The sequence below is a fragment of the Octodon degus genome, unplaced genomic scaffold, assembly GCF_000260255.1.
Source record: "Octodon degus isolate 3935 unplaced genomic scaffold, OctDeg1.0 scaffold00072, whole genome shotgun sequence".
Classification (NCBI taxonomy): Eukaryota; Metazoa; Chordata; class Mammalia; order Rodentia; family Octodontidae; genus Octodon; species Octodon degus.
The window spans coordinates 8,102,453-8,120,626 of record NW_004524648.1 but is presented as its reverse complement, the minus strand read 5'-3'; the positions used below and the strand labels follow the sequence as shown (position 1 = coordinate 8,120,626).

The 18,174-nt window shown below is 37.2% G+C and overlaps 1 protein-coding gene across 2 annotated transcripts in view; it reads right to left on the bottom strand.

Annotated features, from left to right (window-relative positions):
- The window catches only part of Suz12 (SUZ12 polycomb repressive complex 2 subunit), a 55,933-nt gene that overhangs the window by 4,152 nt on the left and 33,607 nt on the right, over nt 1-18,174 (bottom strand). For both annotated transcript variants that reach the window (XM_004635437.2, XM_004635438.2), the window contains 7 exons: nt 17,058-17,289; nt 15,679-15,772; nt 11,711-11,816; nt 6,622-6,799; nt 3,230-3,321; nt 2,377-2,520; nt 1,622-1,779 (listed from right to left, as the gene is read on the bottom strand). In XM_004635437.2, the coding sequence (XP_004635494.1) occupies nt 1,622-1,779; nt 2,377-2,520; nt 3,230-3,321; nt 6,622-6,799; nt 11,711-11,816; nt 15,679-15,772; nt 17,058-17,289 (1,004 nt within the window). The remainder of the gene's footprint in view (nt 1-1,621; nt 1,780-2,376; nt 2,521-3,229; nt 3,322-6,621; nt 6,800-11,710; nt 11,817-15,678; nt 15,773-17,057; nt 17,290-18,174) is intronic.

Below are 18,174 nucleotides of genomic sequence, written 5' to 3'. Positions count from 1 at the left end.
TTTAAACCAGGAATGGTGTTGCAAACCTATAATGCTAGCACTTCACAGGCATAAGAATCACCACTCAAGGCCAACCTGAACTACATAGTCGGTCACTGCCTCCACAAAACAGAACTTTAAGAAAAACAAAAAACAATCAAAAAAATTTTTTAATTATTTGAGACAAGAGTTTTGCTATGTGGTTTAGGCTAACCTCAAATTTTTACCAATCCTACTGCCTCAGCCCCTGGTCTGCTGGAATTATAGGCATGCACCACCATGACCAGCAAAAATAAAGCCCTAAAGTTTTAAAGATAAAACTCTTTCTGGGTATGAAAAACTTGCAAAACAGAGAAACGCAAAGGTTAAAAATGATTAAAAGGAATAAAATGCTAGTTTAGGCACAAAAAGACAGGAAAACACATATAAAAACTTTGTCTGGTAAGGTGTAGTTGCACAGTTTAGCGCTGAAAGTAGTTTTAGGCCAGCCTAAGCAATGTTAGTTAAACCATGTCTCAAAATGAGGACAGGGAGAGGGGAAGAAAGGTGAGAGTGAGAGAGCAAGACAAAAGAAAGAGGAAGGACTGGAGATGTGTGCTAGTGCTAACAGTGCCCTTGGAGTGAATCCACAGTGCCATAATTTTGAATGTCAAAATTATGTACTCTAACACATGCATGCTTACAAAGCAGAAAACCGTACTACTCCACATATACAACAAATCCCAAATTTTATTTTTTTCAGTTTTACAAAGATTAAACTTTACGGCTGGGGATGTATCTCAGAGGCACAGTGCCTGGCAAGGGCGAGGCCTGAGTTCAATTCTCAGTATACCCCTCCCACAAAAGAGAGAAGAGATAAAACTTTAATCTTAACAGTCAAATCTGTTTCTGTGAGTACACCATCACTGACTGTAAAGTCTAACAGAAAGCAGTACAAGGTATTAACACTACACTATCATGTGATAGAGATACAAGTCTTTATCCTTCACCATATGCAACTAGAATATATCCCTTTCTTGCAGTTTCCTACCAAGGTATCCATACAGAAACTTTCACTGGGAGAGTTCTTCAATATCCCTAACAACTACAGCAACAGTGACAGAAACAGTTAAAACTTGAAAAAAAAAAAAAAAAAAAGGAGATTACACACCTGTAATCCCAGAACACAGGACACTAAGGCAGAAAGATCACAAGCTTCAGGTCAGCCTGGCTATTTTCTTTTTTGGCAGAACTGGCGATTGAACTCAGGCCCCTGCACTTGCCAGGGAAGCGTTTATTCTTCTGAGCCATCTCCCCAGCCCTTCAGGTTAGCCTGGACTACACAGTGAGTTCAAGGCTGGTCTATATTACATGGCAAGATGCTGTCGCACAGAAAAAGGGAGAGGGGGCAGTGTCTGAGGAATATAACTATAGCTCAGTTCTCTGTGGATTCAAACCCTAGTACAAAAAGTACAAGGAGGAAATGGAAAAAGCCCTAGAGCAACAGGCACTTTAGAAGACACAATACCACTCCAGGAACTCAACTAATACTGATACAATGATTTCCTTCTACCTAGTAATTTTGTCTGTCTTGCCTCTGTTCCTCTAACATCATCCAGAAGAGCCAGACAATATAATTTTGTTGTATAACCTTTTTACCTACCTGCACACAAGAATATGTGTGATAGGTGTTCTCTTTACTGGTCCATTGCGACTAAAAGCAAATCCAGGTTGGCGATGAATATCCTGAGGATTTCCTGCATAGGAGCCATCATAACATTCATTGATAGAAACATCAATCCTAGCACCTTTTGGATGATACTGTAATAAAAAAAAGCATTTTAAGGAAAAAAAAAAAAAACACTTATTTTTCAATCCTATCAATCCCTCCAATTTAATTAAAGTTATTTGTGGGTTCTTAATGTTTTGATAACTAAAACCAGGCACAACACTCTGATAGACAGGAAGTCAGAAAATCTGGATTAAAAGAAGGTATGTGTTAAGATACTGATAGTATTTTTATTAAACTTGGTGACTATATACAAATAACTTTATTTGGAAGTGAACCAAGAGAGGGTCTTCCTATGTAGTTCAGGCTGGCCTTGAACTCACTTATGTAGCCCAGACTGGCCTGGAATTTATGGTGGTCTTCCTGCCTCTGCCTCTCAATCACAGGGATTATAAGCATGCATCTCCACACCTGGCTACAAATTTCCTACCTAAGCACAAATAAGAAAATTACTCAACTTCAAAAGTAAGGATTGTACTAGTCAATGTTATATTATACAAATATTAAATTATCAATTTGAAATATATGTAAATTATTCACTTCATACACGCATAAAAACTATCAACATACAAAGTATAATTCTTTCAAGTCTTCTTATAATTACTAGTAAGAAAAGATAAAAAGCTTACAACATAATTGAAGATAAATCTACTGTGGCAGAGTTTAAGATGCTTGAGTAAACTATAAAGCTTGCGGCAATTCAGAGTGCACCAAGGGCAATGCAGGTCATCTCTTGCTTCAGTCTGTTGTCTTGTATTATTGTTGTAAAGGAACTAAAACACAAAAACTTTTTACAAATCTACAACATGTACATCTCAAAGTGTTTCAGTAACTCTAAAATTAATAGAAGAATTTAAAAAGAGGATGGCTCCGTAGAATAAGCACTTGCCTGGCAAGTGCAAGGGCCTGAGTTCAATCCCCAGTTCCACAAAAAAAAAGAAAAGAATTTAAAAGGAAAGACAAATTAGAGCTACCCTTTTCTTTTTTTGCTCCAAATGCCTTCGGGGCAGTTTTGGCTGGCTTGAGTTGTGGGGATAGAACCACAGCAACCTGAGCCTGACTGCTTTGTTGAAGCAGCCACTTAGAACTGAGCTAAGGGGCAGGCCCCCTACCCTTTTTAAATATGCCAAATGATTTCAGATATGTAACAGAAAATTAACTTCATAATTACATAAAATAGAGGGCCAGCAAGATAGCTCAGTTGACTAAGCACTTGACCAGGGTTCGATCGCTAGCACCATAGGCTGAGATAGCCTGACCCCCGGGGCATGCTGAGCCAACCCAACATAATGGCACATGCCCGTAATCCTAGTGCTGGGAAGGCTTGAAAACAGGAGGATCACTACGAGTCTGAGCTGCGTAGTGACACCGTGTACCAAATATATTAAAAAAAAAAAAAAGAAAAAGAAAAAAGGGGGGGAGGAAAAGTGAAAAATCTGATTGAAGAAAAAAAATGAGAGTGAGAAGGTGAAGTATGTTTACCTGATAAAATATTCTTAATTTTTGTCGGTTTTCATTTGATGTATCTTTTTCTTTTCTTGTTTGTAGATCTGTAGTCAATGTTTCTTTAACAGCTGAAAAATACACTTTTATTTTATTGAGTATATTTGCTAAAAGGTACCTTATTTAGGCAAAAAATATTAAACATTTGTGGTATTAACACAATTTCTATTTTGATCTAGAACTGATGATCAGAGAAAACCCTCCTAATCTATCATCAGATGTTAACGTCTAAATTAGCAGACTTTATTTTTCCCCTCACCATATCCTAGCCAGGCATACTGCTACATTCAGGATCACCCCAAGTTCATGGCCAACTTGGGTTACACAGCCTGACCCACAACCCCCCGCCCCAAAAAAAGGCTAAAAAATAAACTCATGCCTTAAAACCATTATGAAAATTTAATTCTGTGGCTGAGGCAGGAGGATAGGTCCAAGTTTGAGACCAGCCTGGAGTGAGATGAAAGCCAGCCTGAACAGTATAGTGAGAACCTGTCTTTAATAAATAAATAGGGCTGGTGAGATGGCTCAGTGGTCTAAAGCACCTACTTGGAACAAGCTTGGCAGACACATGGACCACGGTTCAATCCCCCAGCACCACATGCCAGCCAGCCCTGCCCCCTGGTGGGCTGAGCTGGCCATACACACACACACACACACAAATAAAAAATATAAATAAATAAATTAAAAAAACCTTTTTGTAATTACAAAGCCATTGTACTATTTTTAGTATGTATAGGTCTTATTGTGGATTTTTGTTTTTTGGCAGAACCGGGGATTGAACTCAGGCCCTTGCACTTGCCAGGGAAGCGCTTCCACTGAGCCATCTCCCCAGCCCCTGTAGGGTTTTTTTGTTCTTATTGTTGAGTTTTTGAGAGCAATCATACTCAAGGCCTTATGCAGACTGGGAAGGGCTCTACCATGAAGGTACTTCCCCTATCTCCAACCTTAAATTTTTTTTTTAATTGATCACGGTATTCCCAGGCATCCACTGAGTGCTAGTTTATCTAAAATTGACTGTAAGGCCAGGGAGATAGCGCAGTAGAATAAGCGCTTGCCTGACAAGTACAAGGTCCTGAGTTCAATACCCAGTACTGCAAAAAAAAAAAAAAAAAAAAAGATTGTACTACACATTTAAGAGATTACTCACTATTGGTGATTCTGGTATATTTCAGATCTAAGACCAGATCTGAAAAAAGATTGTACTTTTCTTGACACAACTAGCCACCTCATGTATACAATATTTTGTATAAAACATTTTAATTACATAGTACCTGTTTACAATACGCAAGGATTATTTACCATGGAGGGCAGGTACATGTACACAATACATCTTAGTTCTTTCATTTTTTTATGTCCTACCCTTCCACTCTTTCCCATCTCTTTTCACTAATTAGTCCCCTTCTCATTAATTTCTTTGCAACTCTCACTTATTTTACTGTCTTCAGAGTATTCAGAGAATTGCCCAGACCATAATTTACATGGGAAATCTGTCCTTAAGTCATTTTTTTTTCTCTTCAATGTGTTACAGTAATCTATACATAATGGATGTAGAGATTGGTCAATGTCAAAGACAACATATCAAGCTTGCCTTCTTTAAAAAGCATACAGATAAAAAATGCATGAAAGATCAGATCAAGAACAGTGTTCTAGAGAGAGAGAGAGAGAGAGAGAGAGAGAGAGAGAGAGAGAGAGAGAGAACAAGAGAGACAGAGAAGGACACATAGAGACAGAGAGAAAGGCACCTGCTTAGGCAGAGCGCTGCGGCTGGAGTTTGATCCTGCCTGTCGCTCTGTGCTGGCCCCAGCACTGCCTTCAGGCCATGCTGAGCTGGCCATTAAGACTGGCCAGTAAGGGGCTGGGGAGATGGCTCAGTGGAATAAGCGCTTCCCTGGCAAACACAAGGGCCTGAGTTCAATCCCTGGTTCCGCAAAAAAAAAAAGACTGGCCAGTAAGACTGCGAGTGGTTATGTGCACCTGTAATCACAGCACGTGGGAGTCTGAAAACAGGAGGGATCACTACGAGTCCAATCTACATAGTGAGACCCTGTAAAACCCTGTACTAAATACATTTAAAAAAAATAAAATTTAACTTTGTAAAAAAAAAAAAATGCAGGTTCTACTGAACCTCTTCCAAACTTATAATGGTAAAAACAATGAAATATTTAATTCAGTTTTGCAATGTACTAAAAATATTACACTATTTTAACTCTAATATTACAATGTTAATGTTATTTACAAGATCATGTTAGTATTATAAAATACGCTGTGAAGCCCTTCATAGTTGCAATTGAAAGCCTATTCCTATAAATTTGTGACATTTATTCTAAAAGACATTAAGATGTATAATAAATGGCATATAAGGGGCAGGGACCTCAGAGGATTAAGCACCAGCATGACAATCACAAGGTCATGAATTCAATCCCCCGTACCAAAAATTTTAAAAAGGACATATAAAATAGACTTGGTGATCCAGGCCTATAATCCCAGCACAAGTTTTCCAAAGATATTTCCATTTATGTTTTCTTTTTCTTTTTTTGGCAGAACTAGGGATTGAACTCAGGCCCTTGTACTTGCCATGCAAGCACTTATTCTACTGAGCTATCTCCCTAGCGCCTGCATTTATGTTTAATGAAGCATTATTCACAATAACCAAGAATAGGGGGAAAAAAATGTAGCCAAGTAGGATTGTATCTATAATCCCAGTACTCAGAGAGAGTAAGATAGGAGGATCCAAACTGAACCTAACCTGGGCAATTTCAAGACATAGTAAGACAGTGTCTCAGAAAGTAAAAAGGCTAGGCGTATTAGCTAAGTGGGAGGGCCTCTGGCTTAATCTCTAGTACTACCAAATGTACACACAAATGACATACAAACAGAGAGGCAGAAACAGACACATATACCTACATAGGGTATATATACTATGTATCATATTCCTTAATTATCAGAAGAAAAACGAAACACCTAGACATGTGACACAAAAGCAGTGGATAAAGAATTATCTATAAGGGCTGGGGAGATGGTTCAGTGGAATAAGTGCTTCCCTGGTAAGCACAAGGGCCTGAGTTCAATCCCCGGTTCCACAAAAAAAAAAAAAAAAAAGAATTATCTATCAGGGTCAGAGAGATAGCTCAGTAGAATCAGCACCAGGCAAGCACAGGGTCCTGAGTTCAATCCCCAGTTGCACACACACACACAAATCAATACTACAATATAAGGTTTATACTTAGTAGCCTAATTTCCTATGCCCATTAATAAGGCAAAAAGTCTCCTGAATAATTAACGAAAACAAGTTACTCTAAATATAAATTATAAAGTTCTAACTCTAAAACCATTATTTTTATAGCACATTTGTGTTTTCTTTTTTCCTTTACCAATAGTTTGTGTAGGTTTGACTGAACCAGGCTTGTTTTCTTGATGGAGACTCTCTGAATTCCTAGTGGCCAGAGGCTTGGCAATAGGAGCTGTAGACTTATCATTGGTTTCTCCTGTCCAACGAAGAGTGAACTGCAATGTAGGTCCCTGAGAAAATGTTTCAAATGGAGGCAGTCTCTAAATAACAAGAAATAGGAAAAGGGTTAAAATCTACATAATGAAAGAAACAAACAAATCACTGCAATGAATCAATGTGGATTTTATTTAAATCAATACATTTTATGTAAAAATCCAAAAGCCAACAGATATTATCAACCAAGCAAATAATGACACTACCAAAGACCTCAGGATATCTACAGTGGTAGCTACTCATCAGCAACACCCAAACTGTTGATATGTACAAAAACTGACAGCACAGATTTTCAGACTTTAAAAAAAAAGCCAGAAACTTGGGTTAGGGATGTATCTCAGTGTTATAGCACTAGCCTAGCATGCCTGAGGCCTAGCGTTTGATCCTCAGGAACACACCCACCCACTTATGACAAGGTAAAAAAGTTTTCATGAAAAATCTCATTTTAAAGTAACCAAAATGTCTTTTGTAGTATCAGGGACTGAAATACCAGAGCTTGAAATTAAGGGTGTGCCACTGAAGAATTATATTACAGCCATTTTTGGAAAAAAAGAAAAATAATAATTTTTTTTTTTTTGAGACAAGGTCTCATTATGCAGTTCAGGTTGGGCTTGAACTCAGTGATCCTACTGATTCAGCCTCCCAAGCTGAAGGACTATAGGCATGAAAAACTTTATTCATTATTTTGATACAGGTTATTAAGCTGCCCAGGCTGATTTTGACCTTGCTATCAATCTGCTTCAGCCTTCTGAGTTGCTTCAAAATAGGCGTAAGCCACCATACACAGCTCAAAACGTAATTAAAGCAAAAACATAGTACTCAAAACTTGCTAGCTTGAAACCTCTGTGTTTAGATGACCAATTATTTTTTTCTTTGCTAATTGAGTGGTTTCAGCACTTAGTAATTTTCATTGATTTCTCTTAGGCTCACTGACATTGACTGCCCTTTCATCTTTTGTTTTGAAACAAATTATTCCGGCTCACTACCTCCATTTAAATCACTTGTAAGACAAATTCTGTATCTCCTAAGTTGCTAGCTAAGTCATGTACTCCAATCTTTCACCCATCTTCAAAAATGCACCTAAGGGTGAGGACTTCCAAATGGGTTTCACACTCCTCCTCTTCTTTTGGCTACAGTGAGGACTGAATCCAGCACCCTACTGGCATCTCCAGCCCATTTCCTAAATTTTGACACAGGGTTTCACTAAATTGTCCAGGCTGGGCTTTAAACTGATTCTACTACCTCAGGCTTCCAGAGAACTACAGGCATGCACCAACAAGTCCAGCTGGGGGCATCTTTGTATTTGGGCTCTAAACTCACTTCTCCACTTACCTGCCTCTCAAAGGTACTGTCACTTGTTAATGTCTTACTACTATTAGCACCTTAAGTGATTTTCCTGTTTTCAAACCTTCCCAATTCAGATACAGGAGATCCAATATTTGCAAAGACTTTTCATGCTATTATCTCATACAGAAATATTCAATGGGCTAATTTTACTGCTGTATAAGCCTAAAGCCCTTCTACGTCTTTACTACAGATAATCCTATCAAAATTACAACTTGAGGGCTAGGAACAGAATATATAGCTCATGGATAGTGGACCTGAGTTTGGTTCTCAGCATGACTACCAATACTATAATTTAATTTTAGACTAGAATGACGTAAAGGTACAATAATATGAACTAGTTCTGACACAGTAAGTTGTATCTACAAATTTTTAAAAATGTATGTATATTTTTTTGTTTTGAGGTACCAGGGGTTGAACTTGGGGCCCTGTACTTGTCAGGCAGGAGGTTATGCCACTGAGCTATATCCCTGGCCCCTGTATTTGTTTTTGAGACAGGGTCTTCCTATATAGACCAGGATGCCCTCAAACTTGTGGTGAACCTCCTGCCTCATCCTCCAGTGCTGGGACTACAAACATGCACCATCATGCCTAGTTTTATCTAGTAATTTATCTTATAAGAGGGTGTGTATCTCATATTATTGCAATTTGCCAGGAAATAGCTCATAGGTATTTTTTAATTTTTTCCCTCATAAATACACTCAATATATTTTAAGAAATTTTAAGACTGGGGAGATGGCTCAGTAGAGTAAGTGCTTGCCTGGCAGGTGCATGGGCCTGATTTCAATCCCCAGTTCCACCAAAAAAAAAAAAAAAGAAAGAAAGAAAGAAAAAAATCTTAAAGTAAGAAAACTGTAACTGTAAAAAATAAAAATATTAAAGATAGGTATAAATTCAGTAAAATCTTATCTAGCATTAGCCACTATTAGCAGTAATTTTAGAAAATGGGGGCTGGTACATACAATTTAGTAAAAATTACATCAATCTTGTCAAACTATCATCTTTTTTATGACCACCTATTTAATTTTTGCAGTGCCGGGAATTGAACTTGGTACCCTGTGCTTGCCAAGCAGCAGGTGTTTATTCTACTGAGCTATCTCCCCAGCCCCTTGACCATCTATGTAGTTTTAAAAGATGTTTCCAATTTTTCAACTGTCTTTTTTTTTTTTGGGGGGGGGGTGATACCAGGTATCAACTTCAGGATCTTGCTCTTGCCTGGCAGGTAGGTGCTTATGCTACTAAGCTAACTCTCTGGCCCTCAACAATCTATTTTTATTTTTTGGAGGAACCAGGGACTCAGGCTCTTAAAACTTGCCAGGCAAGCACTTATTCTACTGAGCTATCTCCCCAGCCCACTATGGTCTTAGCAGAACCGGGGATTGAACTCAGGCCCTTGTGCTTGCCAGACAAGTGCTTATTCTACTGAGCCATCTCCCCGGCGCCCCCTCAACAATTTAAAAACTGAGATTTGCTACTTACATGTTTCAGCTATCCCATTACTGCTGAAATTATAGAACTAAGATTTATACCTACATACATAAAGTTTCAGCAGTATATGTATATGGTAGTTCTGTCCTTCAGTGAGCTTGTATCAACATATGCTCACATCCAAGTATTACTTGAGTATACATCTTCCCATCCCAAACACTACAATGAATCATTTTGATCTTTGTCAAACAAGCAGTCAAAAGTAGTTTTGCTTTTGTTTGTGTGACTTTGAAAACTAAGGCTGGGTATCTTAAAAGTTTACTGATCACAATTACTTGTTTTTTTAAAAATTGTCCTTTACTCATTTTCCTTGTTAGTGTCTGCCGGGAGTGTACTGGGGCATCAAATCCAGATCCTCAAGCATGCTAAGTGTACATACTATCAGAAAATATACTTCACCCCCTTTCTGTTTTATAGAACTCAAAATATTGTGTTACATTAAATATTTTCACCCAATCCATCACCTTTTGTTGTAGACTGAACTCAGGACATGTTAAGCAAGTTCTCTATACTCAGCTACAGAAGCTCCATTTTATTTTTGTGTGTGTATGTGTATTTGGTACAGGGTCTCACTATGCAGCTTAAGACTCGTAGGGATCCTCCTGTTTTTTCAACCTCCCCAGCACTAGAATTACAGGCGTGCGCCACCACACCCAGTCTTGGCTAACACAGTAGCATGTGGTGCTGAGGATAGAACCCTGATCCCTACACCTGCTTAAGCAGGTGCTTATTCCACTGAGTTATCTCGCCAGCCCTCCCATTTCTATTTTTAATCTTAGATTTCTATAAAATAAGAATCATTATTTAAACCAAGAATTTTTTAAATTTTTTTATTTGTGTGTGTGTGGCCAGCTCAGCCCACCAGGGGGCGGGGCTGGCTGGCATGTGGTGCTGGGGGATTGAACCTCGGTCCCTGTGCTTTGCTAAGCTTGTTCTAAGTAGGTGCTTTAGACCACTGAGCCATCTCACCAGCCCAAGAATCATTATTTAAATGAAGCATTTTTTAACTTTGTGGTTTCTGCCTTAGAAACCATCCTTATAAAGATATTCCTCACCATAGAATTCATTAACATGCACCTAATTATGGAATGTTAATTTCTCTCTCTCCTTTTTTTTTTTTTTTTTTTTTTTTTTTTGCTGTACCGGAGAATGAACTCAGGACCTATGCTTACCAGGCTATCTCCCCAGGCCCTGGCATGTTATTTCCACATTTATATTTATAAACCTTCTGGTTTAAGTTTATTTCCAGATGGTTAAGAGATCAGTTATCACAATGCACAGTTTATCTTGCCGATAAAGACTTGAACTACCTTTACTGAAAAACAAAGCTCAAATATGTATTAAACTACTGCAGGATTATTTTTCAGTGATTACTTAGTTTTACGATTACATAATACAGTTTAAGTTCTTTTAATTTTGTGCTATATTCTACTCCCTGGTAAGTAATTTTTCCAAAATACTCTTTGGTATTATTGCATATTACTAGATTAATTTGGGACTAATTTTTAGACTTATACCATTCCTTTTAGATTTTGTGATATAGTGATCTAGTTAGAAATAAAAGATTTTGGTGAGTATGCTTACCCAAGAAAATGTCTATTACTTTTACTAAAAATCATGGTATGTTTCACCTGAATTATGCAATTTATTGACATAAGTTATTATTAATCACATCTGCTGTTATTATGAAGGAGATTTTCTTGGATGGAGGGTGGGTACTGGGAATTAAACTCAGAACTTTGCATTTCTGAACTATATCCCCAGCCCCTATGAATGGAGATCTAAAACAGCAGTTAACATTTATTGAGCACTTATTATATGCCAGGCACAAGGTTAAATGTATCTCATTATTTACCATTCAATCCATCAACTCTATCCCTTATTTCACAGACAAGAAAACCAAGATGTGCCAAATGTTGCACAACTAGGACCAGAGTTTTGAAATCAGGCAGCCTGGCTCTAAGAACAATGTTTTTTGTGAAATACTCTTAACTAGATCATTTTACTTGAGATTTTCGAAGTCTTTAAAGATCTCTACTTTCAACATAAATTTGCATTTGGGGGAAATACATCAAAAGTGGGAGTTCATAACTATTAATGTGCTCAGCCTTCTAAGCAGTCCATACCTTCCCATCAAGAATAGTCTCCCATGTTGCTCTTTTCTTGCTTATTGGACATTCTTCCATTTCCTGCATGGCTACTTCATATTCCCCATCTAAAAGCTGTAAGCGCCTGTTAGACAAACACATACACTTTAAAGTCACCTATGTATTATTGTAAGTACACAAATTCTACATTTTTAGATTTACACTAAAAAGCACTTATTAAAGCTATAACTAGCTTACACATCCAACAGGATTTTAAAATGTAGCTGTATACTGCAGCTCTGAAAAAAAGGAATTTTATGGCCGGTGAGATAGCTCAACGGACTAAGCACCTGCTTAGGCAAGTGCAGAGACCGGGGTTCGATCCCTGGCATTACATGCTTGCACCAGCCCTGTCCCCGCGCATGCTGAACCAACCACCGAGACCAGACATTGGTGGCATATGCCTGTAATTCCAGCACTGGGAAACTGAAAACAAGAGAATCACAGAATCTTGCAGGCACCTGGCATATAGGTGCTCAATAAATATTTAATGGATGAATGAATACATAAAATACTGGCTGAAGAATCAATCAGCTAAATCATACAGCTTAGTATATGAATATGTGTGTAAATAATTTATATGTTTTCATAACTTTAAAAATTACTAGTCACGACTACACTAAGTGTCATTCTTCTAACATAATCATCAACAATAAGAATTAGGCCTCTCTGAGCTAGACAGGCAGCTCAGTGGTGAAGTGCTTGGCAAGCAAACAAGGAAAAAAAGAGGGGGTAGAGGAAAAGTGGGGAAGGGAGAGGAGACAAAAGAAGGAACATGAATGATTCCTTTCAGGTTATCATAGCTAAAATTAATTGAATGCTACAAATTAAATTTATCATTTTTTTTATCAATTAACTATCTGTCAGGCAATATACCATAGAGCTTACATGGTTCAAATTTAATCTAACATCTTTTAAGATGTATGTGCTGCTGTTCCATTTCCAGATTAAAAGTTGCCTTAGGATCATAGTTATGTAGCCAGATCTACTAAGTAAATCCAGATATTACCTAAACTCTAACCAGAATGATTCTTACTTAGTTTTACCTTTTCCATATCCTACACTTCGGTTTAGTCTGCTTAGAGTATCAGTAAGGTAATTCCATTTTCCTCTTCAAATATGTTTTCTTTATTCATCTCAGTAGGCATACAGCCAAATGATTTCAGTTGTTTCCCATGTCCTTTTACATGACTACGTAATGTTTCGTTATACATATGATAGCTAAAATCCCATGTACACTGCCTGTAATGTATAAGGCCTTGTCCCCCACAGCCTCATGAATAGTGCTTTATCATGTTTATTGATCTAGCAATCAAATAAAAACATGACATTTCAGTGTATTTTAAATTTAGGTTTTTTTATCTTTCAAACAGTTCAAAAACCACACCTTTCTTTTTTCTATAAACTTTTTATTATAACCTTTATTATATTGGGCTATAACTTTTCAAAAAAATTTTGTGTTACTTGGGATTAAGTCTAGGGCTTTGTGCATGATAGGCAAGTGCTTTACCACTGAGCTATGTCCCCAGTCTTTTCAAGATAGGGACTCCCTAAACTGCCCTGTCTGGCCTTCACCGTATATCTTCCCACCTCATCCTCTAGAAGGATTACAAGTATATGCCACTGTGTGCAACAGGCAATATTCTTTTTGAATTTTATCTTTATATTAAGGGAATCACATTTTAAGTGATAAATATGAGCTAAAAACAACTACTGCCCAATTTTTCCCCTTAATCCCTCCTTTTTTGAGTCAAGACTCACTCTGTTGGCCAGCCCGACCCCTTTGGCCTTGAACACCTCGACTCAAGTGTCTGACTCACTTCAGCCTCCTGGTATGTGAGACTTCAATTATGTGCCACAATGCCCGACTGTAATTTTTAATTTTACTTTAGCTAGAATCACTTTCTATTTTAGAAAGGTTTATTTTATTCCATGTTTAATACTTCACTGGTTTTGAATTTTGTTTTTTAAAAATAGTAATTCCTCACCAAAACAAAATGAGGGCCCCTAAAAGAAATCCCAAACTAAGCATGTTGGCATATGCTTGTAGTCCCAGTCCTTCGAAGACTGAGGTAGGAGTGACTGAAGTTTGAAGCCAGCCTGTGGCTAGATAATGAAGGCTATATAATTTAAGGCCAGCATGAGCTATACACAGTGAGACAGACTCTCTCTCTCTCTCTCTCTCTCTCTCTCTCTCTCTCTCACACACACACACACACACACACAATGAATAAAAAGAGGGAGAGAAATCCCAGAGCAGAGGTATGAAAAGAAGGTAAGTCTGTACTATCTATTATTCCAGAAAATAAGGAAAAAAAAATCCAAGAAATAGCCAAAGACTTAAGAGCCTGCTTAAAATGGCTCCCACTGACTAAATCTAGGATAATCTGAGGATTAAAATGCATTAACATGACTAAATTAAAACAACTAAAAATAGAATTTGCTAACCCACATGATAAAAAACTAGAATCATCAATGGATAGCAATGGTTGCTGACACAATTAAGTGAAAAGATACTAGGGGAGGAGGTGTAAAAGGATATTCATCAGGTTCATGTATTACCACAGAGACTGTATTAGCTGATGAAAAGGGAGAAAGTATTGTTAAAATAAGACATTGCACACCACCTTGACCAAAGGACCAAACCTAATACTACCTTTGGATCTGTGATGTAGCCCACAAAGAATGAATCACTAATTAGCATCTGTCAAAAACACTGAAATTAAAAAAAAAAAAATTTAAATTAAAAAAAAAAACAAACAGTGAAATTGAATCTAATCATAAAGTGGGGTCGGGGAGATGACTCAGTGGAATAAGCACTTCCCTAGCAAGTGCAAGGGTCTGAGTTCAATCCCCGGTTCCAAAAAAAAAAAAGATAAAGAAGTAAAAGGACAAGTTCACACTGAGAAATCATGTACAAATACAGGCTACAGCAGGGTTAGTGGCACACGCCTAGAGGCTCACACTTATAGTCCCAGCTACACTGGAAGTGGAGGCAAGACAATCACTTCAGTCCAGGAGTTTCAGCTCAGCTTGCCTTAGCACAGTAGTAGCTTCTCTAAAAAGAAAAAAAAAAAAAAAAAAAAAAAGGCAGGTATGGGGGCCACAAAACTATAATTTCAGGCCTGTAGAAGCGGAGGCAAGAAGACCACAAGTCCAAGCCTAGTCTGGGCAACTCAGCTAGACTTTTGTCTCAAAAAAAAAAAACAAAAAAAAAACAGAAAAAGATTAAGAGAACTAACTTTTCCAATTGAAGAAGAATGGACAAGCAGGACAACTACTAAGGGAGAAAAGACATCATAAAATATAAAGGAATATTATTAGGGTCAAATGGGGAGATATTATGTTTATTATATGTTAACTTAGTCCTAAGTACAAGATAGTGATTAATTTAATTTTCCTCCTTAATTTTAGTAAACACATAACCTAAAGATCTGCACAGGATCCATGTCATTTAAGTCTCTGGCCCAAACAGTATCTCTTCCCATAGGCTTTCTCTATGAACAGTAAACACCACCTTGACCACCCAAACAGTAGGAACAGTAGGTACTGTTTGGGCCAGAGACTTAAATGACATGGATCCTGTGCAGATCTTTAGGTTCTTTTATTTTTCTTCATGGCACTCACTAAGTGAAATTAGTTGCTATTTTTATGGAATATGTAGCTAGCCAATATTAAACTTTAAGTTCCACAAAGGTAGAGACTTTGTTGCCTTTCTACTATGTACAACATCAGACTAGGAGCAGGCACACACAGAATATATACTTGCTAAATTTGAGTCATCAAGTAGTTTATCTGTCCTATTGCTTTTTATGCAAAGTAAATTTCCTCTTCCTAACAATAAAAAGCAAACACAAAGAAACAAACATCACCATTGTATTTCATTGCAGAATAAAATCATTTCTAGAACATTATGGATGTGTTGCTTGTCTGTCCATCAATATTACCTGTTTTTATCAAATACTGTCATTTGTGCAACAAACGTCTTTTCCCCATCTTCACGATTTCGTTTTCTTCTGGCTGGAAGTTCTTCATTAACATCTGAATTTAACAAATATTTTTCATAAATCAATTATTCAAGCAAAAAATGTGCTAATTATGATATATGGTCCCTTAACATGAAACATGGTATAGTTCCCTTAAATGAAATACAAATTACAAAGAAGATGGAATGTAATTGAGATCATACCTGCTCCAATTTCATGTTTTTGCTGTGTATCCTTTATTTTCTGACATTCATGAAGATCTCTATATCTTCACAAATACTGATTTTTATTTCGAATGATTTTTGGTAGGCAAATTCCTTAACCAACCATCCCTTTTTTAAGAATCTCAAAGGATACTTACAAACTCAAAAGATGATTTCTCCTAAAGTGCTTCTTTACTGAACTTTGCCTATATATGTATGTATTCTAGCATTCATCATTTTATTACAACTATTTCACATCTATTGCCCTAGGTAGTGAGCCTCTGGACAACAAGACTGGATGATTTATTTATCTTTATATCTCTGCCACCTATACGTTAGTTGAATGATTACCTCACAGATGAATTCAGAATTGGTGGAAATTTAGAGGGAAGGAGGTCAATATGTGATAAGTATATGATGTTCATGTTCAAACTGGATGGAGTAATGTGCACCTATGGTCCAAACACTCAAGAAGCTGAGAGAAGAGGATCATTTGAGCCCAAGAGTTAGGAATCTTGTACGCCCCAACAACACAGCAATGATCGATCTCAGGTGGGATACAGTAGGAAAAGAACACAATTCAGTGTAATTGCTTAGCAGATAAAACTGTTTCAAATGTTTATGTTTGAAATTTTTCATAACAAAATGAAGGACGCCCTGTATGGCAGAGAGGAAGTATACTACCAGCATTTCAGAAGGCAGAGGCAGAAAGATCATTTGAGTTTAGGAGTAATGAGGCCAACATGGGAAAGTGTGAGAGTTTGGGACCCAAAAGAAAATAAAACCAAAATAAATTACAACAAAGCTGAAAGATGAATTCACAGCTAACAGATTAAGTCAGATGGATTTTGAAAAGGTAAGATTTTTAAAACAACTCAAGGGGCTGGCAAGATAATTCAGTGGTCTAAAGCGCCTGGCTTAGGCAAGCTTAGGCATGTGCAGGTGACTGCAGTTCAATCCCTGGCACCACATGCTGCACCAGCCCTGGGCTGAGCCAGCCCCCCAAAATAACAATAACAACAAAATAAAATAACTCAAAAAGAAACTATGAAGGAACACTGGTTCAATCATTTTCACTGACTACCTCAATTTCCAATGAAAAACAAAATCTAGTAAGATTATTTAAAGAAAAATTACCAATATTTTCATTGGTTTCTCCATTAATCATTCCATTAAACTCTCTTCTTCCTGGACGAGTCACTCTAAACAGCAATGAGTAAGACTTCACCATATGGCTGTTACTAGGCTCAAATTCATTACTGGAAACTGCAAGGGACGGGAAATTTCCAGGTTTTGTTTGATTGAGATCGGGATTCAAAGGCACCTGCTTTTTACCTGTGGGAACTTGCCTTATTGGACAACTCACATCCTGCAAAAGTAAAGATTATTGAATTACATTAACATGCTAGCAACAGTAACTGTAACAACACTTTTTATCACAACTATAAGAAAGATAGCACAAATTATGATTATCAAATGATATATTAAAATAATCATCATCTTTAGCCAGAATGACCTGGCTCTGATGATGCGCAACTGTAATCCCAGAAGCCTGGGAGACTCAGGCAGAAGAATCCCAAATTAAAGCCGAGCCAGAGCAATTTAACTAGACCTTGTCTTATAAAAAAGGGATACGAATATAACAGTGCAAAGGCTCTGGTTCAATCCCCAGTAATATCATTTTTAAAAAGTCAGATTTCTAAATACTGTGAAGCAAGAAGAAAATTATGGAACTGTACTCTAATTATTAAATTAATTGAGATATAATGAAATTAATAAGAACTCAATAGGTAGAGTGCTTGCTTAGCATACACAATGCCCTGGGTTTATATTACTACACACACACACACACACACACACACACACACACACTGTCCTTCTTAAAATACTCAACTCATCTAACATTTCTCTTCAATTTTCTATTTTAATACAGCAATTAGTGATAGGAACATTAGAAATGAAAGATGTTTATAACTTCAGGATCAACATTATGACATAGTAAGCCCATATAGTTAAATGTTAAGAGAATACTGTCTTTTAGTTACTGTTTTGTTATACAACCAGTTACATGCTTTAAGAGCATAGCAGAAAAACTGAAAGATGCAGGGGATCTTTACAAGAAGGGAACACTGAATGTTCCTTTTTACATGTTTATCTATAGTCTTAAAAACCTAACTCAAGAAAAAAGTACATTAAAAACTGGAAAATTCTACTCTACAAGGTAGTGTCACACACTCAATAGCAGTTGAGGCTG